Source organism: Grammomys surdaster, unplaced genomic scaffold (genome assembly GCF_004785775.1).
Source record: "Grammomys surdaster isolate TR1022 unplaced genomic scaffold, NIH_TR_1.0 125973, whole genome shotgun sequence".
Taxonomy (NCBI): Eukaryota; Metazoa; Chordata; class Mammalia; order Rodentia; family Muridae; genus Grammomys; species Grammomys surdaster.
This window is the reverse complement of record NW_021620790.1, coordinates 272,139-298,988: the sequence shown is the minus strand read 5'-3', so window position 1 is coordinate 298,988 and position 26,850 is coordinate 272,139. Positions and strand designations below refer to the sequence as shown.

General features: G+C 36.7%; 1 protein-coding gene across 1 annotated transcript in view; it reads left to right on the top strand.

The window, feature by feature from the left end:
* Positions 1-26,850, top strand: part of LOC114609463 (contactin-associated protein like 5-2) — a 737,464-nt gene that overhangs the window by 607,486 nt on the left and 103,128 nt on the right. Inside the window, exons 17-18 of the mRNA XM_028753828.1 lie at positions 4,261-4,479; positions 20,195-20,434. Of these exons, the coding sequence (XP_028609661.1) occupies positions 4,261-4,479; positions 20,195-20,434 (459 nt within the window). The remainder of the gene's footprint in view (positions 1-4,260; positions 4,480-20,194; positions 20,435-26,850) is intronic.

Here is a 26,850-nt window from a genome sequence, read left to right as displayed (position 1 = left end):
CTCCCTCTCCCTCTCCCTCCCTCCTTCTCTCTCCCCTACCTCCTTCCCTTCCTCCCTCTCCCTCCTTCCCTCCCTCCTTCCTCCTTCCCTCCCTCTCTCTCCTTTCCTCCCTCTCTCTGTCTTTCTTTCTCTCTTTCTTTTTCTCTTCTTCCTTTCTTTCTCTTTCTTTCTTTCTTTCTTTCTTTTTTCTTTCTTCTTTCTTTCTTTTGTGTGTATAAGCAGCCAAATGATCATGTTCAGTATCCTTCTCAGAAATGCCATCCACCTTCATTGAGACAGTCTCTCATTTGCTTGCTAGATTGAGTACCAGTGTGCTTCAGAGATCCTCTTGTGTCTATTTACCTAGTGCTGGAACTGTAAAGGTATGTCCTGTGCCTGGCCCTTTTATGTGGATCCTAGGGATCGATCTCAGATACTCATGCTTTTAAGCCCAGTACTTTACTGATTATGCTATCTCCCAGTGTGTGCTAGCAAGACGTAATCAAAATAGCCTAGATTATTGAATATAATATACATATTTCACACACACACACATATATATACATATATATATGTGTATATATATACATATATATATAAATTTATATGTATATATATATAATTTCCATATATATGTATATATATAATTTCCCCCATGTACCACTTGACATATTTCTTCACATATTCATTACTTCTGCATTACCAAATTAGTGGCCCTCAGATGTCCATGTGATATATATATATATATATATATATATATATATACTTTCCAAATTTATTTCTAAAGTGGTTGTGTACGTCTGCACTCCCACCAACAATAAGGGAGTGGTTTCTTTTTTCCATATCCTTGCCAGTACATACTTTCACTTGAGTAAAATGGAATTTCACAGTTCATTTATTTTGCATTTTTGTAATGACTATAAATGTTGAAATTTTCTTTAGGCCCTTCTTGGCCATTTGAGATTCTTTTGCTGAGAATTTGCTTTTGACTCCGTACCCCATTTTTAATAGGATTATTTGGTTTGCTGATGACTAATTTCTTGAGTTCTTTATTTATTTTGGATATTAGTCCTCTATCAGATATAGAGCTGATCAAGACCTTTTCCCGTGCTTTAGGCTGCAATTTTGTCTTATTAATGGTGTCTTTAGCCTTGCAAAACCTTTTCATTTTAATGAGGGCCCATTTATTAATTGTTTATCTTAGTGCCTGAAATATTGGTGTTCTGTTCAGGATCTTGTCTCCCATGCCAATGAGTTCAATGCAGTTTCCCACTTTCATTTCTGTTAGATGTAGTGTGTCTGTTTTTATGTTGAGGTGTTTGATTCACTTGAACTTGAGTTTTGTACAAAGTGGTAGTTATGAGTCTATTTGCATTCTTGTACAAATAGACATCCATCTAGAGCAGCACTATTGGATGAAGGTATTTCATTTTTCCATTGTATAGTTTTGGCTTCTTTCTCAAACATCAAGTGACCATCATTGTGTAAGTTTATTTCCGGGATTCTATTCTATTCCATTAATTAAGGTATCTGTTTTTATACCAAAAGCATACAGTTTTTATTATAATTGTTCTGCATTCCTGCTGGAAATCAGGGCTGGTGATACTTTCAAAAATTCTTTTATTGTACAGGAATGTTTTAGCTGTCCTTGGTTTATGGCTTTTCCATATGAACTTGAGAATTGCTTTATCAAGATCTGTAAGGAACTTTTTGGAATTCTGATGGGATTTACCCAGAATCTGTAGATTCCTATTGGAATTCATTTTTACTATATTAATCCTAATCATCCGTGAACAGGGGAGTTTTTGAGTTTCTATATCTTCTTAAGTTTCTTTCTTTAGAGACTTGAAGTTCTTGTCATACAGGTTTTTACTGTCTTGATTAGATCTATGCAAAGGTATTGTATGTTATTTGTGGCTATTGTAAAGTGTGTTGTTTCATTAGTTCTGTTCTCAGCCCATATATCATTTGTGTAAAGAAGGGTTATTGATTTTTTTTCAGTTGATTTTGTATCAAGTCACTTTGCTGGAGGTGGTAATAAGCTGTAGGAGTTCCTTAGTAGTTTTTGGGGTCACTTATCTATACTACATATCATCTGGGCATAGTGATACTTTGACTTTTTACTTTCCAATTTTTATCCCATTGATCTTTATTAGTTTTCTAATTGCTCTAGCTAGAATTTCAAGTGCAATGCTGCATAGATATGGATAAAATGGATAGCTTTGCTTTGTCCCCAATTTTAGTAGAGTTGCTTTAATCTTCTCTTCATTTAATTTGATGTTGGCTATTGGCTTGCTGCATGTTGTCTTTCCTGTGTTTAGGTATGTGCATTGTATCACTGATGTCTGCAGGGCTTTTAAAATGAAGGGGTGTTGGAATATTTTCAAAGTGTTTTCAGCATCTAGATAGATGATCATGTGATTTTTTTCTTTCAATTCTTTTATATGGTAGATTATGTTGATTATGGATTTTCATATAGTGACCCATTCCTGCATACTTAAGATAAATCATACTTGATCATGGTGGAAGATATCATGAATGTATTCTTGGATTCAGTTTGCAAGTATTTTGTTGAGTATTTTTCATCAATTACCATAAGGGAAATTTCTCTGAAATTCTCTTTCTTAGTTGAACTTCTTTGTATAGTTTGGGTATCAGGGATACTGTAGCCTTATAGAGTGAGGCCATGTTCCTTCTATTTCTATTTCATGGAATAGTTTGAGGAGTGTTAGTATTTGATCTTCTTGAAAGTCTTGTAGAACTCTGCACAAAACCCATCTGGCCCTGGCTATTTTTGGTTGGGAGAATTTTAATGATGGTTTCTTTATTTTTTAGCAGTCATAGGAATATTTAAGAAGTTTACCTGATCGTGATTTAACTTTAGTAAGTGGTATTTGTCTAGAAAACCATCTATTTCATTTAGATTTTTTGAACTTTGTAGAGTATAGGCTTTGAAGTAAGATCTAATAATTCTTTTATTTTCCTCAGTGTCTGCTTTTACACTTCCCTTTACCTTTCTGTTTCTGTTATTTGGATACTATCTTTTAATCTTTTAGATAGTTTGGCTAAAGGTTTGTTATATTCTTGATTTTCTCAATAAACAAGTTTTGGTTTTGTTGATTCTTTATATTGTTCGCTTTACTTTTAGTTGATGGATCTCAGCACTGAGTTTGATTGTTTTCTGCCCTCCACCACTCTTTGATGTGCCTTCTTTTTTGTTGTTGTTGTTGTTGTTGTTGTTGTTCTTCTTCTTCTTCTTCTTCTTCTTCTTCTCCTCCTCCTCCTCCTCCTCCTCCTCCTCCTTCTTCTTCCTCTTCTTCTTTCTCTAGAACTTTCAGCTGTAATTTTTAATTTGTAGTATGAGAATTCTCAATTTTTTTCTCAAGGCACTTGCTACTATGAACTTTCCTGTTGGTTCTGATTTCATTACGTCTTATGAATTTAGGTACATTGTGCCTTCATTTTCATTGAATCCTAGTCCTAGAAAGTCTCTAAATATTTTTTTATTTGTTCCCTGACCCAGTAATTTAATCATTGAGTGGGTTATTGTTCAGTTTCAATGAGTTTCTAAGATTTCTATTGTTTTTGAATTCCATCTATTATTGTATCTGTTGAGGCTTGCTTTTTGATGAAATATATGGTCAGTTTTGGAGAAGGTACCATGAAGTACTGAGAGGAAGGTATTATTTTGCATGTGTTTGGGTGAAACAGTCTGTAGATAGGTCCAACTGATTCATAATATCAGTTAGTGTTATTATTTCTCTGTTTAGTTTCTGTCTCAATATTATGTCCACTGGTGAGAGTAAGGTGTTGAAGTCTCCTACTACTGATGTGCAAGTTTTGACATGTTATTTAAGCTTTAATAATATTTCTTTTAAAAATGCAGTTGCCCTTACATTTGGGCATAAATATCCAGAATATAGATATCATATTTGCATGTTAGTGATGCTTAGCTAACCTCATGTGTTCAGTAAAACATTGGTAAAATTAGGATAGATCAAGAAACTTAGAACTTCAGTAGAGCTTCAAACAGGCACAGATACCCCAGGTCCCTGTTGTATTGAACAATTGAGAACCACTGAAATAGGAAGGGCAAAGAGCACATACATCTTTAGTCTTTAGAGTTTGATAATGGTGATAGTGATCCAGTGCTATTGGAGATCAGAAATGTCTTCTTCACATTCACTAAGACATATTGTTCCTTTCACTAAACATTAGGAACATGTTTGTGCTTGTAACACACTGACAATGTGTTTTTATAATTCTTCCATTTTGCTTCAGCTCCTTCTGAGGTCATATTCGCCATTGATGTTGGGGATGGTCCTATCGAGCTCCTTGTCCAGTCTCCTTATCCTCTGAATGACAACCAATGGCATTATATCCAGGCTGAGAGAAATATCAAGGAGATTTCATTGCAGGTGGACAACCTTCCAAAGAGTATGAGGGAGGCCTCAGAGGAAAGTCATTTTCGGCTTCAGCTGAATAGCCAGTTGTTTGTAGGTAAGAGACATCATAGATTATACTTCATGCTAAATACTTACAGAATGGCTTTGTCCTCTGCCTCAAAGACAATTCCTACTGTTTTACAACTAGGAGACATTGAAGATATTGTTATTTAGCACCATAAATTTAATTTTATAAATTGTATATCCTAGCATCAAGTTTATCACAATAGTTTTTATACTCTTTCACAAATTTAGGGTTCTTCTCTTGCTCTCTTATACTGTTTTTTCTGTTTTTATTTTCAGACACCTATGTAATTTTATGTTTTGGATCACTGTAATAAAAGTTTACAGTATACGTATAGATTTTCCAGCTCATCACACTTCTTTGTGATCCCGTTTGACTAAACCAATTAATGTCACTGTTCAGTAGTAAATATTGGGCCATGTGCTAACTTGGTTCTGTGTCATCCCAACCCAAACTAGTGTTGCATGAAAGAGGAACTCTCAATTGAAAAAGTGACACCATATATTTGTACTGAAAAATAATACTGTAGAATATTTTCTTAATTAGTAATTAATGTTAGGGTATTTCAGGTATGCATAAACATGAATTGAACAAATACTGGGATTGCACATGTTCACCAGCATGCCTCATGTATGCATAACTTGTGATCAAGCCTAAAGCTTCATGTATAGGAGGCAAATATTCTGTATCTCTAGCTTTACTGCTCCTTTAAAATTTAGGCATATTTTGATATTCTATGAAAACACATCACTCAGTAAGAGTTGCCTTGATTTTACCCAGAGAACTAACCTGATCTCTGAGCTGCTCATTCTCTCAGTGAGCACTAGCACCAATATACTCTCTGTAAAGGTGGCCACTGATAGTAATGGGAATGGCTAGATTCAGAAATCATGGTCTGAATTTTTTTTCTTTCCTTTATTTCCTTGTCTCTTTTTCTCTTTTTCCTCCCTCATTTCCTCCATCAATAACCATGGAGAAAGTAATTCTATTGAGGCATTCTTGTCTGATAGTAGAGATTGAAATATTTTGCTGCTTTTTATGGTGCTAATGTGTACATGTGTGTGTACTTCATGTATATGCATGTATATTAGCCTGTGTGTGAAATTGGAGAATATTTTAGGTATTTTAGACCAAGTCTGACAATAAGGCCAATCTTTGCACTATAATTTAGGAAACAATAATTTGAAAAATGAGTTACAGAACTGTTAACACAGAGCTATGAATACAAGTTAGGGTTATAAATGTTGATTTAGCATAATATTGCAAAAGCTAAGGGTGTGTGCTTCTATGTAAAACTCGAAGTTAGATGCTTAGACAGAGCTGTAAGTAAATTACAGAATAATGATTATGCATGTTTTTCTCCACCTTTGTTTTCTACTGACACCCACACTTTTCAGCTCACCACCAGCCATGCAACTCTCTTTTCATTCTATGTATGTTTCTTATTTGTTTCCTCTATATTTGGGCTTCTGTAACTTTTGAATCTGCAAATGTCATAACTGAAACCATACTTGCTAAATGAATGGAGATACTAGAATATAAGAACATCAGATTTTATTTCATCACCCAACACACATGTATCTTCATTATCTGTGTTTTATATATCCAGTAGAAACTAATATTGAATGATTTAAAACATTCTTATAATTATGGGTTCTTTACTTAATGAGTAACTCCTGAAAGTAATATGATTTACCATTGAAAAAAATTAAATTTATTTTGCATCCTTAGTCTATTTAAACATCATATTTTATTTCTTGTAAGAAGTCTACTAGTCATCAAGCTTTAGTGTCTTCTTTTTGCTGGAATCAGTTCAAGTATTTTGCAATTTTAGTAAATTATACTCCATGTTAAATTCTAATTTATTGTCAGGTAGCATTTATGAATAATTTTGGCTAAAGTAGAATCTAAAGGACTTGTTTTCTACATGCTTATAGCTACCCAACTATTACAAGAACATTGATAAGATAAACTTTGTCCAAGTTAAAAGTGAAGAGAAGCAGCAGTGGTTTGTTTCCAACTTTTATCACCAGACATTTAAATTGACCACAGATGCAGTGAGTTGTGCAAGCATATGGATGGAACTGAAAGAGACATCTTAAAACAGTTGTAGCCAAGGTCAGTTTAATGAGGATGCCACTTCTGTTATTCTTCTCTCTCCAGTGAATCCCATCTTACAAAGTACTGTGACTTAATGAGTTTGTCTTGATGAAGCTGAAAAGGGGGAAAAACACTGGTGGAGGTCATTTTAGTCTGCTACTTTATGTCTCACTGTTTAACATTCGGTTCTAGGTACATTTGTAAATGTCATCTGGCCAATAGCAATTTTATTCCCAACATATTCATTTGTGTTTAATTCATCAGAGCAATAAATGAATGAGTAAATATTTTGCTTATTCATTTCCCAAGTTTCCTGTCTAGTTGCTGTGATAAAAATATTCCAAAAAAAGCAGCAGGAAAGAAAGGGCTTATTCAGTTTACAGTTCTATGTTAGAATATATCACTAGGAAATGTAGACTCAGTGTCTTGAGCCAACTCCTCACATCTACAGACTTCTACTGTGAACGTGAGTACTTTCTGCATACTAGGTACAGGCTGTATCTTATAAAATAGGACGCAGTTCCTGGCACTGCCTTCTTTCATCAATGTGACAGTATGAAAAGTGCTGACCAATGACTCATTTCTTGATGGATTCTCAGAATCAATATTGTAACTCAACAGGGTTTTGTCACCATGATAGTTAGGAACATTTGTAATATTGTCATGTTGTCCAGTGCACTGACTTAGCAGGATACAAGAGATTTTATGGAATATAGCTTTTAAAGTATATTATGTAGCTGAAGAATAATTGCATCATTGGGACTAATAATAATAGTCTCCTCTCTCTCTCTCTCTCTTTCTCTCTCTCTCTCTCTCTCTCTCTCTCTCTCTCTCTCTCTCTCTCTCTTTAGATTAAGTCCAGAAACCCTAATGAAAATGGTGCCACATTTAGGGTAGATTTTCCCAACTTAATGAACACAATCTAGAAACTCCCTCTCACACATGCCAGAGGCTTGTCTCCTGTGGAATTCCAGATTTGTCAAATTAACAATTAATATTTACTATGACAGACAGTAAGCTTCTGTAGGCTATTTAATTATTTGGGCAAAGTCATTCATAGGATTTTGTAAATAAATTGTTAAATATTCAAAGATAGAAGAAAAGAGAGGAGGGAAGGAAGGAGTGGGTTAAAAGAAGGGAAATGGAGAGGGATAAAGAGGTACAAAGATTTTTCATAACAATAGAAAAATCATAAATGTACCAATTTTTGGTAAATTAGGGTTATATTTGGCCAATTCAGTGCTGGCCACAAGGATACTAAAAGAGACAATTGGAAAAGATAGACTCTGAACTTATTCAGGGATACAGACATAAAGGCAATTTTCTAGAGGAAATGAGCATTTGTTTGTCGGTTCCTCTGTAAAACAGATGGGAAGATGAGTTAACTGTAAATATTCAGGTACACATTCTCTCTGTGTTTGAGACTGTAGATATGAAGACTTGCTTCAAGTTCCTGCCTTTTCCTTACCCAGTGATGGAGTCTAACCTGGAATTGTAATCTGAATAAGCCCTTTTTATAATTCAATATTTTATTTATTTACATTTCAGATGTTATCCCCTTTCCCTACCCCACCCCTTTCCTACCTGTTGATTTTGCTGGGATATTTTATCATAGTAACTAAATAGAAAACAATGGAAATGATTAACCAAAACATTCATTCATTCATTCATTCATTCATTCATTGCTCACCTGAATTACACAAAAATGAAAATGTTGTGTTTATTGCCTTGGCAAGATGATATCTGCAAATGTAACTGGCACTGAGATATAAAGCAACAGACTAAGATGACCCCTCCAACAGCATTTTCCCCTTTTTCAGTTTCAACAAGACAAACTGAATAAGGCACAGTAATTTCTAAGATGGGAGTCATGGAGGGTAAAGCATCACAGAAATGGGCATGCTTCTTAGACTGACCTTGGGTACAACTCTATCAAAATGTCTCTTCCAGTCCTATCAACATTGTTGCACAATTCATTGCATTTGTGACGAACTTAAATACCTGATAATAAAATAAGGCTTGAAATGAAGGTAGTACCTTTTATGAGTTGATTCATATCCAATCCAAGAAGAAAGCATCCTAACAAACTCACCATCTACTCAGGCTAAATAAGACATGCTATGCCAAATTGCTTCTAGCTACATCATCCAACCCATTGTCTTTGTTGCTAAGAAGAATGATGTCAGGAGTCAATAGAATAAATGAATATGTGTATATTTCTCAGAATAGGAAAGTACGTAGGGGAGAAGCAGAAGAAAGTAGATTCTATTTGTTGTAGTATTAATCTCATTTATTCAGTATAATTGCTCAGCTCACAGATTCATAGATAGGAGTCCTCTATAGTTTTGCCAAGGACCAGATCTCGTTTCAGCCCATCTCTTCCATGTAGTTTGTCTGAGTCTTGACTAGAGCCAAGATGATCTTTCTGAAGTTGATTTCTCCATGGTGTGCAGTGAAGGGTAACATCACCACTCTCTTGTCTATTGAGAATTAGATGAACTTAGTAGAATGTCTAGTATAACACAAGCATGCTTGCAATGGTTATACTTACAGGTAATGGCATTATTTTGATTCTCAAGGATCTTGCATATCAAGATTGAGACTTTAAAGAAAGGCTAAAAACTACTAAAAGAATAAAGCTATGTTTTTCATTCATCTAACTCTATAGTAAATAGTTGTGTGAATTTATCCTGGGAGATTTAAATACTAATTGTCTATTCATCCTAGACACACAAAAAAAAATAGAAAACAAAGAAGAATTATACTAAATCCCTTACTGAGAAACAGTTTCCTATTTCCTATATTACTATAGATGAGTCGTGCTCATAGCATCATGAGTGGGTCAGGTAGGTGCCTTACTGACAGCTCACTCTGACATAGATGATGACTCACAAAAGCTGCATCCTTCAAGTCCCTGAACCACATACATATATCTTGGGGGCAGGGGTGGGTTAAAGCAAATTCTATTCCAACAATTGTTACTATTTCTATAACTTTTGGGAGGCACTTGTGATTAGTTTGTGAATCATGCATATTTTGTTTATATCACTAGTCTTAATAAGCCTCTCTAGGAAGGAATGTTATGATTTGGAAAAATAGCTCCTCAACAACTGTACATAAGTCCAGATGCAAAGTAACAAATCAGAAAATGTATTTGGATGATAGCAGAAATATGTGTATAGTCAGCAAATCTGGGTGGGATCTGGAATGAAGCCTGTAAGAAAGAAGGTACACTATCAACTGATTTGTCAATGGAAAATTCACCAAAATTTTGGAAGTATTTCTTTTCTTTGAAAAAATTGGCAACTTGAGGTTAGAAAATTGGCTTATCAGATATAGGGTGTTTATGACAAGTATGACAACCTAAATTCTTATCCAAGAATTTAAATGGGATAAGGAGAAAACTCACTTTTTTAACCTGTCCTCTAACACTGGGTATATGTCTCCGTGTTCATATAATATATATGTGCATTGTGTTTGTGTTGACACTGTGTGCATGTGCATATATGTGTATATGTGTGTTTGTGTTGCGTTTCTGAGACTGTATATGCATGTCTACATCTATGTGTAGATGTGCATTTAAGTGTGGTCTAGTGTATGTGTATATATGAACCTACATGAGTGCACACATGTGTTTACGTTATTGTGATGGCATGAATCCTGATAAAGTTATCCAGTATTTAGACTAGCCTATACATTCCTTACAATAAAAATATTATATTCTGTAGACCTTTCTTCTTTGTAAAAATAAAAAAAAGACAAAGTAAAAAATAAAAAAATGAAAAAAACAAAAAAAAACTATATACTCATGCTTATCATGAGTACATAGTTTATATATGTCATCATGCTCTGTCAGCATCTGGAAGTGTCATGAGCAAATTCATTGGAGAAAAAAATATCACACTGAGTTTTGTATGTGTCCACATTAAAAAGTGCATTTTTACCAGAGAAATCACACTAGCCACCCTTCCTCCATTTATAAACTTGTTGACTAAGCCACACACAAGAAAAATGTGCAATAGATCTTGCATTAACCACCTCTGCTAGGAGAAAAATGATGCTAACAAGATATATGGAGAGTTATTCAAATCCACAAAGGAGAGTAACTACAGAGAAAGAGAAACAGACCCATGTGTTAGACTCCATAAACCTTCCCCTTTTTATTACACATAAATCCCAGAAGAGAAATAATGAACCTTCCTTTGTGATTAACTTGTACGTGCCATTGATTTATATCTTGGCACTAAAAGAGACTCACTTACTGAAATTGACACAGACAAAACAGCACAATTGGGGTTTGGCCTCCTGGCCTACATTCTTATCAGAATTGGAAACAAGTTCAAGTTTTGTCATTATTTCAGAGTAAGGGACTGGGCTTGTCCCTCAGGAATGCACCTTTTTGTTCTCTGGACCCAAGCAGTGGACTTCATCTGTGTTTTTATTGGTCTGGTAACATGGTGTCTTAGTTACTTTTCTATTGTAATAAGACATCATGAGAAAAAAGGTGCTTAATTTGTGCTCAAGATTGTAGAAGGATAGAAATCATAACCATCATGGTAAAGAACAAGGCAACAGGAATGCATGCATAATGCTGATGTAATAGCTACGAGCTTATGTCTTGAAAAGTAATTATGTGGCAGAGAGCTAACTGTCTTTTGAAACCTCAGAGCCAGTCTCAAGTGACATACTTTTTCCAACAAGATCACTTTTCTAAATTTTTCCCAAACAGTTTCACCAACTGGGGAGTGACTATTCAGATTTAAGCTTAAGGAGACTGTTCTCACTCAAATCACTATATCTAGGATGGATTAAGGAAGGTATATGTCTAAACACCATGGCATTTCTAACCATCTAATCTTATCTAATCTTATTTTATCTAATCTAATCTAATCATGTATTTGTGTCAACCATTACCCTAGCAACCTTTCAACTTACAAAGAAAGGTTCATTATTTCTCTTCTGAAATTTATGTGCAATAAATAAATTTGTGTGCATGTGTATGTTTTTGTCCCTTTGTGCTTACATGTTTGTGTATGTGGATGCAAATGTGAGTGCATTGGAGTACATTGGATAGAGGTATGAGAACAATACATAGATCCTTTCTCCAATTTATATAAGACCGTGTTCTTCATTGGCCTGTAGCTTCATATTGTAGACTTGGCTACCTAGCCTGTGGGCTTCCAGAAATTTGCCTACCATCACTAGCATTAGAGGCATACATCACAAAACCTAGGTTTTTCATTGGTTCTGAGAATCAAACTTGGGGCCTCATGCTTGCAAGGTGTCAATGACCAGCATCAGTTTAGGGAAGGGTTCCTGAAGAGGGGTGTTTGGAAAATGTGGAAGAAATGACTAAAAGTCATTTGTGAGTACAAGATAACAGCTCTCTCTCTGCTTTTGCTGGGTCTCCAAACAGCTTATCTAGATAGCTCTGCTCTAGAAGACAAAAGCACAATTTTTTATTTACACATCAGTTCAATCATTACCCCAGGTTCCTTTTAATTATCCCATAAATCAGCATTTTATGATCTTAGCCTCTTGATTCATAGAAAGATTCAGCAAGCATATTTTCTTAAATATAGCAAATGAACTCAGAGATCTGCCTACCATAGTAAGCCCAAACAGTAATTTCAGCTGGGTGGGATCCCATCCTGAGATTAGCATTCCGAGTATGTGACCCGCGTGTAATGTCTCGCCAGCAAGACGCACGCGAACACCAGGATCCTTCCGCAGCAAACCTTTTATTTCGATGAAAGGAGGAAGACCCCGGGCCCCAAAAAGGCACTGTTTATATAGCCTTGGAGCAGCGTGTTCATTTCTGATTGGCTGCTTACTCGTTACCCGCCAAAACGCCCCGGGATGGGCTGTGACTTGGCGCGCGCTCACTTCCCGCACATGCGCAACAGCTTGTTTATCGGGATGGGCAGCGGATGTCAGCGCCATCTTGTAATGGCGATTGGTCTCGGCGGTAGCAGCTTCCTACACCTCCCCCTTTTTGTTTTATTGCAGAGGATGGTAGTTGAGATCCCTGGGAAGGTTTCGTAACTCCCATATTTGGGGGTCTCACGGCGGGTCTGAGCCTCTTTGGAGGGTGGTGCTCAAACTCTTACCTGTCACTGGGTCAGCCTCCCCACCCGGGGCTGCCCTGTCTTAGGTGGCCGAGGCTTATCCGTTCGCTCTGTCATTGACTTTCCAGACCTACTATCCGTGGAACGAACACCTTAGTGGGCAGGGACTGTGTACAGATATGTTTGAGGCTTCATAGGGTGTCTTCACCAAAAGCCCTTGGGGTACAGCAGCCGAGAACCCAAGTGTCATTATTTACGCAACATGGATAACCAAATCTCGGGAGATGAGCCTTGTTCTACTGCTGCAAATGCTTGAGTGATTGCCACCTTGTCATGTCTGTGTTGAGCTTTGAGTTTGCAGACCAACCATAACATGAACACTGATCCACAACATAGGGCTGTACCAAACAGGCCTACCCCCACCCACTCTTTAAAGGAGGAAAAGGCTGAAGAAATCCAGGAGGAGAGTCCTTCAGTCAGTGATAGATCCACTCGTGTCGAGTTGATAGCTACCACTGCTGTTCTCAGCGCCTCGAGCGTCTCCTCAAATCCTACTGATCAATTTCCTGTAAGGTAGAGAGACAAACTTCTGGACAAGTTAGCTGTTTGGGTAAAATTTTCATACTGTACACTGGTGATGAAAAGTGCACCCAGTTTTCTCTCACATCCCAATTGAGCTAATTGAAAGAGGATATCTAATCTCTCTCCCACTAAATCAAGGCGTTGATTAAGGATAATTAGCCCTCCTTTTAGTTGGGCGCTGGCGGAGGTTTGAAGGTTAACAGCCTCTGCCACCGTGGCTGACAATTGGTTGAGGGCAGTGTCCATCTGAACAGAAGTTGACATAGCAATCCAAGCAGCAGTGGTGGCAATGGCATTAACTGATATCGCCGTCACTATGGCTGCAGTTATACCAAAATCTCTTTTTTGCCTAAATAGTGACAAAGTGGAAGGAGTCTCCACAGGGACAGGAACCCATCGCGGAACTCTGGCAACCATAGCGCGAGTGAATCTTTCAGAACTCCAACACTGGGACATCCAGTAGGTTTCATTGGTACAATTCTTAAAGGTGGAATTTGATAAAATAAGCAAAAATACTAGGAACCCAAAGCTGGAGGATCCAAATAAGGATCTGCATATGAGTCTTTTGGGGGTTCATCTTCAGATGCCACGAGTCATCGCATCAGTCACTCTGGTAGCCAAAATGGATTCTCTTCTTCCTGCGGAAAAACACAAACTGCTCCCCTGGATCTTATTAAAATAGGATCCGGGCCTTTCCATTGTCCAGTCAAGACATCCTTCCATTTGACCATCTCTTTTGGCCTATCAGGCTCTAAGCAATGACGGTCAGCTGCCGTGTGGCCTTGACTGTCCAGATTTTAAAAATTAAGGGTAAAAAGTGCTATAGAAACGGTGACTCATGGCACTGAGGGTAGAGCCTCCTCGACTCCCCCTTTTTGTTTTATTAGATAAGATTTAAGACTGTGATGAGCCCATTCTATAATGCCTTGTCCTTGAGGGTTATAAGGGAGACCTGTCAGATGGGTCACCTCCATTTGGTGACAAAATTGTCCAAACTTTTGAGAAGTGTTAGCTGGTTAAATTAAACTGTGTTTGTATAAATAACTGTAAAATTTGAGAATTAGCAATGTCTAAAAAGGCAACAATTTTAAGTAGTTACAAACCATGAGCCATATACTGGCTATGAGTGTACCAATTGAAAGCTTGATTTTTCATCATTTCAAACAGTGGTTACAGCACATAATTTAATTATTTGTGCTGAAGCAGGGGAAAATTCAAGAAAATGAAAATATACACTGAGATATTTAAATGTTTAGCTTTTGAATTAAAGCAACAACAAATTTTTAATGCCATTAATAATTCTGAGACAAACCTTTTTTAATGATATCGCTTCATCGGCTCTCAAAAGTCACTAGTAAATTCACTGAATTTAAACCTCATCACCTTTACCAGGATGTAAAGGAACAATAAAAACAATCTTTTAAATCTATAATAATTCTATATGTATTTACTAGAATGGCAACTGAAGTAGGCAAGACAGGCTGTAATGCCCCATTAGTTTCATAAATCTTAAATTTGAACTTTGCTTTTGGATTAATTGAATAACCAACTCCTTTTAGCTGAGTGAAGGTATCAGATAAAAGCCAAGCTGAAGGCAATCTTGTCCTCTAATAATTGTTAAATAGCCCCAGTATCTATTAATCTTTCAAAACCCCTTTTTCCTTCAATTATTAACTTAAGATTAGGTCTCTTGTTACTGATAAGACCTAATACACATCAGAGGAACCAAAGCCATCTTGTCTTCTATCACTCTCAACAATTTTGGAAGAAAGGACCCAAATCGAGTTGAGGAATTCCTTTGCCAGCAGTAGTTACAATGCCATGGAGGAAAGCAAGCATAATTTTAATTCCTCCAACATAATAACAACTCCTGGCCCATAAGCTGTTGTGAATTTTGGGCCTGAGGCTGACACCTCCCCCACAAGGAACAAGCAAGGCAATCAACAAATTCCAGAAAACACCTTTCTAGGGGCTGGTCATGAAGACCAAAACAAGACAAAAGGAATGTCTCACCCAAGCTTCTGCTGAGCTCAGTCTGCATTGTCTTAATTTAAATGTAAATGTTCTTAATCTCTTCGGAGGCCTGGTGCAAAGATTATCCTTCTAGCAGGCCAGCACTGTATCACAACTTGTTTTAAATATTTTTAATTTAACTCTACCTGCTGTCTCCTTTTCTATAAACATGGGCGAGTCAAAAAATCCCAAACTCAAGATTAGAACTGGCAACTGTAGCCAATGGAATACTGGCAGTTTAACTAAATTTTTAAATTTCTTTTGTAACATTAGAGTATGACCATTAATTTTGAAAAGCAAAACCAGAAGCAATGTAAACAATCTATTTTTTTAAATCAACACCAAGTAGATTACCTTTATGTTACAAAGTTTTGCTGCCAATTCTTATATATGAGTGTATGAAGCAGCTTTTATTATCTCACTGAAGAGATATTGTTTTAAAATCTTATTTTTTATACATCTGGTTTCTGAATGACTATAACTCTGAGTTAGTTTTACGTCAACTTTCTGTTACCAAAGTTGTGAATTTCTAATCACACCCAATAATTTAAGCCAATAATCTATAACCAAGACATGTAGAACATTTTTATACTTTTAAAACCAATCAGAAACGACAATGAAGTGGCTATGCATCTTATATATTTAGACCAAATAAAATTTGTTGCCTTTTCTAGCTGTAATTTCAAGAGAAAAGCACCTTGTCACAGAGATTTTTCTAGGACAAAACAACTCTTAGCTTCCTTATAAAACCCAAAAAGCTACTGGTCTCTTTTAAAAGCAGCTTATGCCAACCTCAATTCCTGGAAAGGCTTTTTCAGCTCAGCTCAACTCTTAGCTACAGGTGTAGGGTAGCTTATCAGCCTCTGCTGTGTATATTAAGACTGCCTTTAAAACAAAGTTAAACTAGCCCAAGAGTTGGATATGTAACCGTTTTTGTCTTTTGAACATGCAACATAGAACATACACTTAGACAACGAAACAAAAAACAAACAATCGACACACGTGGACATTGGCGCACCAAGGACAGACAACAAAGAAGGACATCTGAGAGCTAAATAAAGAGAAATTCAGGATGTCTCCCGAATTTCTTTCTTTTTCTAGATGAGCTCTGAAATAGCCTTTTCATTCCTTTTTGCTGACACAGCTCAGAGAAAGGACAACTGTTTTTCTAAAACCCTTTCTCTCTCTCTCATATTCAAGATGTAACTTTTTGTCTCATTCATTGGAGATGTAGCAGGCAGCTATTGTAACACCTCACTACCCTGCTTTCTTAGTTTTCTAATTCCTTCTAACTCTGCTCTTCCCGCCTGAAGCAGCTCTTAGACTCCGGGCAATGCCTGTTTAGAATTCTCCTGACCTATGATTCGCTGTCACCTCCTAGGCAAAATCGGCACAGGGTCAATACCTCATTCACCTAGACTGCATCCCCCAAAACACACTCTCTGCAAACACAGCCTTCAAATAACCATCACTAGTGCTAGTATTCAATTTTGCAGCGGCAGCCATTCATCTGAATGGTATCTTTCCCCCTCATCTGTCTCTTCATCTAAGTCCTCCGCCTCGGAGGAAGTTAGCTCCTCCGACTCAGAGCCACCCAGCCCCGAGGCCTCCAGTTTCTTTACCGGATAAAGAAGTTTCTTTTCCGAGGCCTTTTCTCCTTTTCTATGTCTCTCTCCCAGGGCATCTTTTCCCTTATCTCTCACTTCCTCGGATCGAGCGTCCTTGGAAGGGTCTTTTTTCTTAGGCATGCCTTTCTGAGCTCCCTTTTTTTTTTCTGAGCTCCTAAGCGCTTATCCTGCTCTGTTTCTGACATGCTGCCCTGTAATTCATCTAGCACTCCCTGGCCCAACGCTACAGTCAAGCGGCTTTTCTCATCCTGCAAAACCAGAAGGAAGATAACAAGTGCTGCCTGGGGAGGGAGACGAAATAGATCAAGGCCAAACATGCCTCTCAGAGCTTACCTTTGTCCTGCGGTTCTGAATCCACTCCGCAGGCGGAGGGTCTCCTCGGCGCTGGCGTTGGTGAATTTCCCGGGTTTCGGCACCAGCTGTGACCCGCGTGTAATGTCTCGCCAGCAAGATGTGCGTGAACACCAGGATCCTTCTGCAGCAAACCTTTTATTGTGATGAAAGGAGGAAGACCCCAGGCCCCGAAAAGGCACTGTTTATATACCCTTGGAGCGGCGTTTTCATTTCTGATTGGCTGCTTACTCGTTACCCGCCAAAACGCCCCGGGATGGGCTGTGACTTGGCGCACGCTCACTTCTGCACATGCGCAACAGCTTGTTTATCGGGATGGGCAGCGGATGTCAGTGCCATCTTGTAATGGCGATTGGTCTCGCCGCCGGCACTATGGCGGTAGCGGCTTCCTACATGAGTATGCCTAATTTAAACTTGCTTTGTCCTAGGTGGCCACTGAACTCAAGAATCTACCTGTCTTTTTCTGCACAGAAAATAAGCTAGCTGGGCAGAATCCTGCTGTGAGATCACAGTACCCAGACCTAAATTTGCTCTGTCCCAGGCTGACCTTGAACTCAAATATCTGCCTGCCTTTGTATCTTTCTGATAAGCTGGCTCATTAGTGCAGCTGCCCTTGTTCTTTTAGATCCATGTAGCCCCTCATACAATTTATACTGCATCCTTATACATTGTGTAATTGAGAAACCATACATTTTTGAATCATGTTTATAGAGTTATTTTCCAGAACATTTTTTTATATTTATATTCTTTTTTACTGGATATCCTACTTATTTACATTTCAGATGTGATCCCCTTTCCCCATTTCTACCCCCATGCCTTCCAGACTCATGCTACTTCTAATTATCATGGAGTCATTGGCAGGGAGAATATTTCCCAAAAAAGGAACATAAAGTATATTATGGACATTATTTGGTAAACAAGCCCCATGACCAGACAATCAGCAGGACTTGTAGAGTGTCATGCCCTGCTGGCTCTGCTGCAGGGGTGAGAAATATGTGAAGCCTTTGATAGTGGTCATGCAGGGCTCAGTAGCAAGGCAAGCACTTTACTGATTGACCCGTCTCCCCAGCCACAATTTACAGCTTTATTTTTCTTGTTAATATATTTCTTATCTATGATAGCAAATTTGATATGCTTATTTTATCTACCTTGATAAGCACATGTGTCATCTAGTTACATTCTAGATATCCCGCAATCTTCCTAATGCTGTTACCCTTTAATATAGTTCCACATCTTGTGCTGACCCTCATCTTTAAAATTATATTCACAGCTTCTTCATAATTGTAATGTTGCTGCCATTATAAATTGTAATGTAAATATCTGATATGCAAGATATCTGATGTGTGATGCTGTAAAAAGTTGGTTCACCCCAAAGAGGGTCATGATCCATGGGATGAGAACTGCTGTTGTAAACCAAAATGTAATGGAATTGCAGCATAAGGTGTTAAACAGGAATAAGCCTCAGTTAAGGCACCCGATACATACAAAAAGTAAACGATTTATGCCTTTAGATTTTCTTTTGCTCCTTTTTCTCCCTCTCTCTTTTCTCTTCTCTCTTCCTCTTTTTTACTTTGTCTATTAGTACTTTTGTCAGAACCCAAGGATTTGTACGCATTCTCCACTCATCTATATTATGACCTTGAGCTGAAGGGTTGGTCACTAATTGCTTGATTTCTAAAGCCAGAATAAGTCTCACCCAGAATTCCGAACACTGCACAGATACAGGTTAATGAGGTTTTGCTTTGTTTCTTGAATTATAACATACATACTTATGTGAACACAACAAAGAAAAACGTTTCAATCTGCTCAATGCTTGATAGAGAGTATTAAAGCTTCTTCTAACCCCTCTCTAGATATTGTCTCATTTGAGAGTCAGATTTTAGCTCAAGGATAAATGGAATGTGAGAAATTTCATCTGCTAATAGTATTTTATGGATAAACCCTGGGATCAATATGCAGGTAATGCACCTACTATTTCTTGGAAGTAGGTCATGACTCAAGAGAAGGCCCAAAAAACCACAGTAACTGAACACTTTGCTGCATGTTGTGAAGTAAGCTTTACTATAAACACATGGAATAATAGATGAATTAGCTTATAGGCCACATAGGAATCAATATTTTATTCATATGTAGAGACCATGTTTGTGTAAAGTTTAATTTTTAAGCATCTTAACAGGATCTGTTTCTTCTCTCAGTCTCTCTTCTCTCAAGGAAATTTTTCTTTGAAACAGGACCTCATGTAGTTCAAGCTGGCCTTGAACATATTATATAGCAAAGATAACCTTCAATTTCTGATCATCCTGATTTCCCATCCTGAGTGCTGAAATTATTGATGTGTACTGGCACACATAGTTTATTCAGTGGTGCAGAAAATTTAACTCAGATCTCTTTGCATGTGCTCTAACAACTGAATCACATTCCTAGTACTGACTTCCAGTTTCTTTAATTCCTTTTCTCACTGAAAACTTAACCAAAAGTTTAGCAGAGCTCACAGTAGCAGCCCAGCTATGTGTTATCACAAAAATGTTACTCTTATGTAATATATTGCATGTCAACTGACAAAGCTGAGATGAAATTGCCCTTTGAATTAGCTATCTTTGGAGAGTAATAGCATCAAGATCACAAAATTCTGACAGGCACAGAAATGAGTACTAGGAGCTTCTAGGTTCAAAGAACAAAAAGGAAAATCTTGTTCTTATAGAATTTCAAGGAGACAGGGATAAAAAAAAATGCCCTATGCTACATTCTAGACATCATTAGCAACCAACTTTAACTCAAGGCTATCTAATGTCATGGCAATAAGATAGAGGCAGCCCTTGTTTACAGCTAAAGAGGAAACAGAAAGAGCTATAACCACAGCACACTCTCTCATTCTAACAAGGGAGAGAGTCTATAGTAGGAGAGGGCCTTATTTCTGGAAGATAGGGCAGCTAGAGATTTTATGATCTACCAGTTATATCTATGTAATAGAGCTATGACACCTTTCATATTTTTCACCAGTAGGAGGGACATCATCAAGACAAAAAGGCTTTCTTGGATGCATTCGTTCATTACACTTGAATGGGCAGAAAGTAGACCTGGAAGAGAGGGCAAAGATCACATTTGGAGTCAGACCTGGCTGTCCAGGTCACTGCAACAGCTATGGAAGGAACTGCCAAAATGGGGGCAAGTGTGTGGAGAAGCATATTGGCTACTCCTGTGACTGTACCAACTCACCATATGAAGGACCTTTCTGCCAGAAAGGTAAGATAAACATACATGCCACTACTGTGTATGATCTTGAAACATCTAAATACAGTGATCAATGATTCTATGCCTTTACATAATCCATACCACTGCTACCACAAGCAATGCTCTACTACCCATGTGCCGTGTTTAGACCTATGTTTGATGGTACCTATGTTTTCAGGCAATCTATACCATTTCTCCTACATGTGGTAATGTAATACCCACATGGCATTGCCAAACCAATGTTCTTCATACACTCAATATGTGCCCAAACTTTGTGCTCTTAGAAAGTTTCTCTGTCTTTAGACTTGATTATTTCATCAACATAATCATATCCATTCATTCAGTTTGTCTGCCCACTGATAGTGCAGTTGTGGTTAGAAATAGTTAAAAAATGGGTATATCAGCCAGGATGAAGGATCAACTGAAGGCCAGAAGTGGATCATCTATTTGTGTTTAGTGGCACACTACAATTTCTAGTTCCAGTACGTCAATTAAAGGTGTATCAAAAGATAATAGTTTTCAGTATAAAACATGATATAGAAACAATTAAGTCATCTTTGTTTTAAATGAATACATGTCAACGAGTTAAAAAATATTTATTATTAAAAGCCTTTAGAGTTTTTTAACATTTGTTTTAATTATAAAAAGGAAGATTGCTGAATACCCAATGTAAACAATATTCAATAGCAGTGTTTAATATTAAAATGAAATATTTTAACTGCCTCAAGACTCAACAATTCCACATGGTTCTTCCCAATTCATTAATACACACTTGTTGTGTGTGTCCATGTGCATACATTCTCCTGTGTATGAGGGATGTGCATGTAAGTACAGTCTGTAGGACAAAACGGGCATATATTCCTCAGGTAACATCTACCCTGTATTTTGAGTCAAGGTCTCTCATTGTTCAAGACTTTTCAAAGGACTAGGTTGTCTGGCAAACCAGGCTACAAAGACCTACCAGGCTTTGTATCCATAGCATTGAGATTGTAGCCAACATTATACTAGTTATTTTTATTTTAAACATAGGTCTTGCAGATCATACTTTAAGCAGTTCAACTACAGAGCTATCTCTTCAGCCTTAAAACACATTATTCAAGCTCTTCTACCAAGCAGTAGTTTATTTAGTGTAACTTAATCTCAAAGATAAAGATAAAAGGAAGTACCTGGCATTTCTCTTGAAGGATCCTATAATCTAACTTCTTCCTTCACTCATTCTCACCTTCTCTTCAACTGGGATTATTTGCTTGTTACTGCCAGGAAAAATAAAAAACTCCTTTGAAACACAAAACACTAGAACAATCTTTAGGAACAAATCAATGTTAAACCATGAATCAGAACTTTAAATAAATAAAACAAGCCCCATCCGAATAGATCTTCAATAAATGAAAAACTTATAATTTTTCTATTTCATAGATCTATATCAAAGTTTCCACTTCCTGGTTTACCCTGACTTGTGTTAAGGTAATGAAAAACTAGCAAAGACAGCATGTGTAACATTTTTAAGTAATAAGACAATACCTGTTAAACTAATTTTAAAACAAAAATGCTGTCAGTTTTCACATGGGGAGATCTCTATCAGTCTCTGAAAAGTTGGCATGCATCCTTGTGTGGTCCCATCATTACAAGAAGCACATGCAGATGCCAGAAAACAGATATGACATTAACAGTGCATTCTCAATTGTGATTCTGATTTCATTCTGAATAAAATTATGATAGAAATATTCTTCCAGATATGTAGCTTTTTTATGCTTAAAAATTTGTTAGTCTTTTAGTTAGATATAAGTAAAATTGCCCTGTATACTGCCGTAGTTGATATCAACAGAGATAAGTCATGAAAGCAGAAAGGCAGCATATCTAGGGGTAACAAAAACCCATGACTTTTATATGTATGTGGAACAGAGGTAGGGGTGGGAGTGGGTGTAGGGAATTTAGATTATGCATATGAGAGGAAGCATGGAGCAGTTGTCCTTAACCTAATGATGTCCAGTTGCATACATTTATCTGAGACTCTCATAATTTTCATCTTTAGAGCTAAATGTGTTCTCAGATTAAACTTCTGTCCTGTGATTGGAGAGTGGCCTCTGTACCCAATGGGCTATTTTTTCTGGCTCTGGAACTGAGATGGGCTTTATGTTCTAGAATGGGTCCCTCTCAGCTGAATGGATCCAGGTACAAAAGTATCTTAGTTGTAAAAAGAAAAAGGATTTTAGCAACACATTTCCATCACAAAGGCCCAGAGGAGGTTAACAGTGACAAATTTCTTAGTGTAAGAGTGGCTGGTTAAATGCTTTAAGTCTCTTAACCTGGGTGAGAAGTATGTTTTGTGTGGTTACTGCATGATTAAATTGACAGGAACGGAATGGGATGGGGATACAGATTGGGAGGGTGGGGCATGCAACTGTAAAAATTATGGCCTTGTAAATCTGTCTGCCCTGGCTGACATTCATTCTGACCTGTGGCTGTCTACATCCTCTGTTAGTCAGCTTTACATAACTGTAAAGAAACATTTGACAGAAATAAATTTCAGAGTTTTAAAAGAAAAAAGTATGTGGTTTAGTTCATGTTGCTTTTACACTCTTGACAACTTCAACTTCTACCCCACCCACTTTCAGACCACTCCTTTCCTTCTGTCTCTGAATTTGCCAAGCCTGGAACTCTCATATAATGTAACACAACACAAGTTGCTTTGTTGTATTGTCTTTCTCCCATTAAATAATGTCACTTCATCCATGTTACAGGCATTTTTTTTTCTTTCTATTGCCAAACCAGTTTCTGGATGGTTTCCACTTTGCTTACCTATTTGTCTATCCATGGACACTGGACTGTCTCCATTTTCTGATGTCTATGAATAAGACTACCACTGAAACTCATGTGCATTTTTTTCAAATGATACATGCTTTATTTTGATTTTTAATCATTTTATCACATATATTCACTTGGGTGTGTGAAGCTGCTGTTGGGTTACATATGTACCATGTGATCCTTTGGCAAAGAACCACTTTCAGAAATTGATTTCTCTTCCAGCTTTGAGGACACAGTGAAGAAACCCTGGAAATTGTTGCCTCTTGGGGAGTGTAATTTTGTTGATTGTGGATATGAGAGAACAAAAAGCAGCAATGGGAAGAGTCTAGTGCAGAGAGAAAAGGCAGCAGATAGGACTGGCCAGGGCTAGGGCTATCTCTGCTGCGGGGGTAGGAGAGTGGCAGAAAAAAAATGGGAAAGCATAACAGAGAGACTATCAAGGGAAGCAGAGAAGCAAGGGTGGGCTGGAAAGGGCACTTGCTAGTTTTCTAATCTGGAATAGCCTGAGAGCTAGGATAGTAGAGGAGATAAAATGTACCAAGAGTCAAGATGCTACTGTGGGCTTTGAAATACATAACAAGTACATGTACATAAGAGATACTGAGGGGCCTGGAAGTTAGCTTTGGGCTTCAATGTTCAACAAGTTGTATGCCAGGTATACTGGACATTTCTGGCACTTGTCGCACAGGTTTTTGGGAAGTACCGCCTATCAACATTGGTCAGTCCACCAGAAGTTCTTTTAGATTCTACCTTGAGTTGAACCTAGACTTCATTTTGGACTACATCACTAAGCAACTCATTTTGGGAGCTGTTTGGTGTTTTCCTGTTTGGAGCTAACATCACTGTGTATAACCAGGAATAAAACTCAGGTCACCAACCTTCGTGGGTGACCAGTGAACTTATCTGCTGAGTCATCTGGCTGTCCCATGGTTCATTTCTTGCAGAACTGCCAAATTGTTTTTCAAAGTGGGTTGCAGATTTTTCATTCTTACCATAAGTTCTGAAAGCTCCAGGATTATGTAGTCTCACACACCTGTTAGTGTGTGCTTGTCTTATAACAGACATCCTACTGTATGGGAAATGAATCCATACCATAGTGCTGACTTGCTCATACTTAATGACTATTCATGCTAAACATTCTTTCAAATCGTTACCATCCATTTCCATGTCTTTTTTGAATAATAACTGCACATCTAAACTTTTTGCATATTTTTATTCTGGTTGTCATTCAGTTGCATCTTTTTTCTGACTTCTGAATATATATCCCTTATAAAATATAATTTGCAAATTTATCCTCCCATTCTGCTTGATTTCTTCTCACAGTCCTCATTATATTACATGAAACAGAAAGCTCCTTCATTTTGTTTGATGTCAATTTATCTATTCATTCTTTTATTATTTCTACTTTTACTGTCATACATGAGAAATAATTGATGAATTCAAGGAAGTGAAAATGTGTACCAATAATTTCTTCTAAGTATTTCTTCTAAGCATTATCTTTCTATATTTTATCTCTTTGATTGAAGAGCTTCTTACACTTTGAGTTAATTTTTGTATTTACTGTAAAATTGTGCTCTTACATGATTTCAGGTTTTATTTTTTACCAAATTTAAATGAAATTTATTTATTAATGTGGGGATGTGTTTCTGTGTTCGTGTGTGTATGTTTGTGTGTGTATACCTGTATGCGTGTGTGTGTATGTGTGATTGTGTGTGTGTGTGTGTGTGTGTTTGCCAGCACACCAGGGCACATGTGTGGTCAGAAGACAACTTTCAGGAATACTTTCATTCATTCTACTGTGTGGACTCTGGGATTGAACTCAGGTTGTCAGGCTTGGTTGCAAGCATCTTCACCCTCTGGGCCACCTTGGTATTCTTGAATTGATGGTTTTGACTATGAACACCATATGTCTCACCATCATTAATCAATATATATTTCTTTGCTTTCAACAATCTCCCATTGTTGACTGAATAAATAATACAACCACTTAAATATTTTTGTCACTAAAAGTGGTAGATAATAAATTTCTAAATTGATGTACAAATCTTGAAAGTTAAACCTAAGTTAATCACACTTTATCATTTAAGACTATTACTTACAACTAATTAGTGAAGATCATGGTATGTGTTTTATTTATGCCACAGGCTTCCTTTATTTCATCTCAAAAACATTCCTATATTTGTCATAAATGTTTGTAAGCACTAGTTTTAACCATTGCAACATTTCCCATCATAAATGCTGGCTTCTTTTATTTAATTCATCTATCACTAGAACTCTGTGGCCATAGTCTGAGTTCAGATTCTCATTAATTTACTATTATCCCTCTGCAGAAAATAGTTATGCACTTAACCACAAACTACCTTGATTTCCACATTGATAATGTGTAGAAAATACAGGAATTTTATAGAAGGGGCCATGTTTAACCCTCAATGAACACTACACACATTATACGAATTCTCCCTGAATTCTGGTGCTTACTGTTTGTTTGAAATATTATAGTATCTCAAAATTAAAAAAAAAACAATAAAATGTAAAATTCACTGAATCTGCTTTAGATTTTATTTATAAGTAATCTATGAAAAAACTGAACTTACTCCAGCACATTCATCTCTTGTCATAAAATATTAAATAAATAAATAAATAAATAAATAAATAAAAATAATTAATTAATGGATAAGTAGCAGCATCTATACATACACAGAATTTAGCTTTAAATTAAAACAATTAATATCTTCATATTAGAATTAATCAAAACTATCTCTAGTAGTAGAATAAGAATGTCAACATTTTTGACATTTCTAAATATAAAAGTTTTTTTCAGTTTTAATTTATTGTCATTAAAAAATGGAAAATCATATTGTATTTACCCATATCTAATATGCTTTTAATACAATGTGAATAAAATATATATTTGACTATAAACCCAAACATATGCAAGGTTTTTATTACGTTAACTAGAAACATAGTAGCTCAAATTTCAGATCATATTTCCGTAAAGAAAACACTTGTATCAAGCAATGATGACCCAATATCTGCTTGACCCATAGTTCTCTGCTTTGTAATTTTAACATAAGAAAAACTGATATAACATGCTTGATAAAACCCAAACCATTCTTTGTGAACCTTTCCCAAAATTGAACTAGTAGTCTAAATTTGCTAGACAATGCACCTAAACATGTACTATTAACTAGGTTGCACTACTAGAAATTGTTAACAGAATTTCAAACAGTAGAAAAATAGTAAGAACAATAGGAAGGAGAGCCAAGGTTGTTCTTAGTGCCCTAGACTTAGCCAGAGAATGTCAAGTGAGAATTAGAAATATTGCCTTCTTCTTTAAGAAGAGAAACCTATCATATCCCTTTGAATTCCAGGTTCAGTGTCTCAAAAAGCAAAGTGGAGAATTATAAGAGAAGACATCAAGCCCTTAGCTTCCAATGTCAACACTAGTACACATCTTCACATATGCATATAGAAACAAGAATGTATTTGAGTATCTTCAAATTTATCAAGAAGCACATTGTATATATGTATGTATGTATGTATATATATATACATACATACAGTATATATATATATATATATATATATATATATATATATATATATATATATATATATATAAA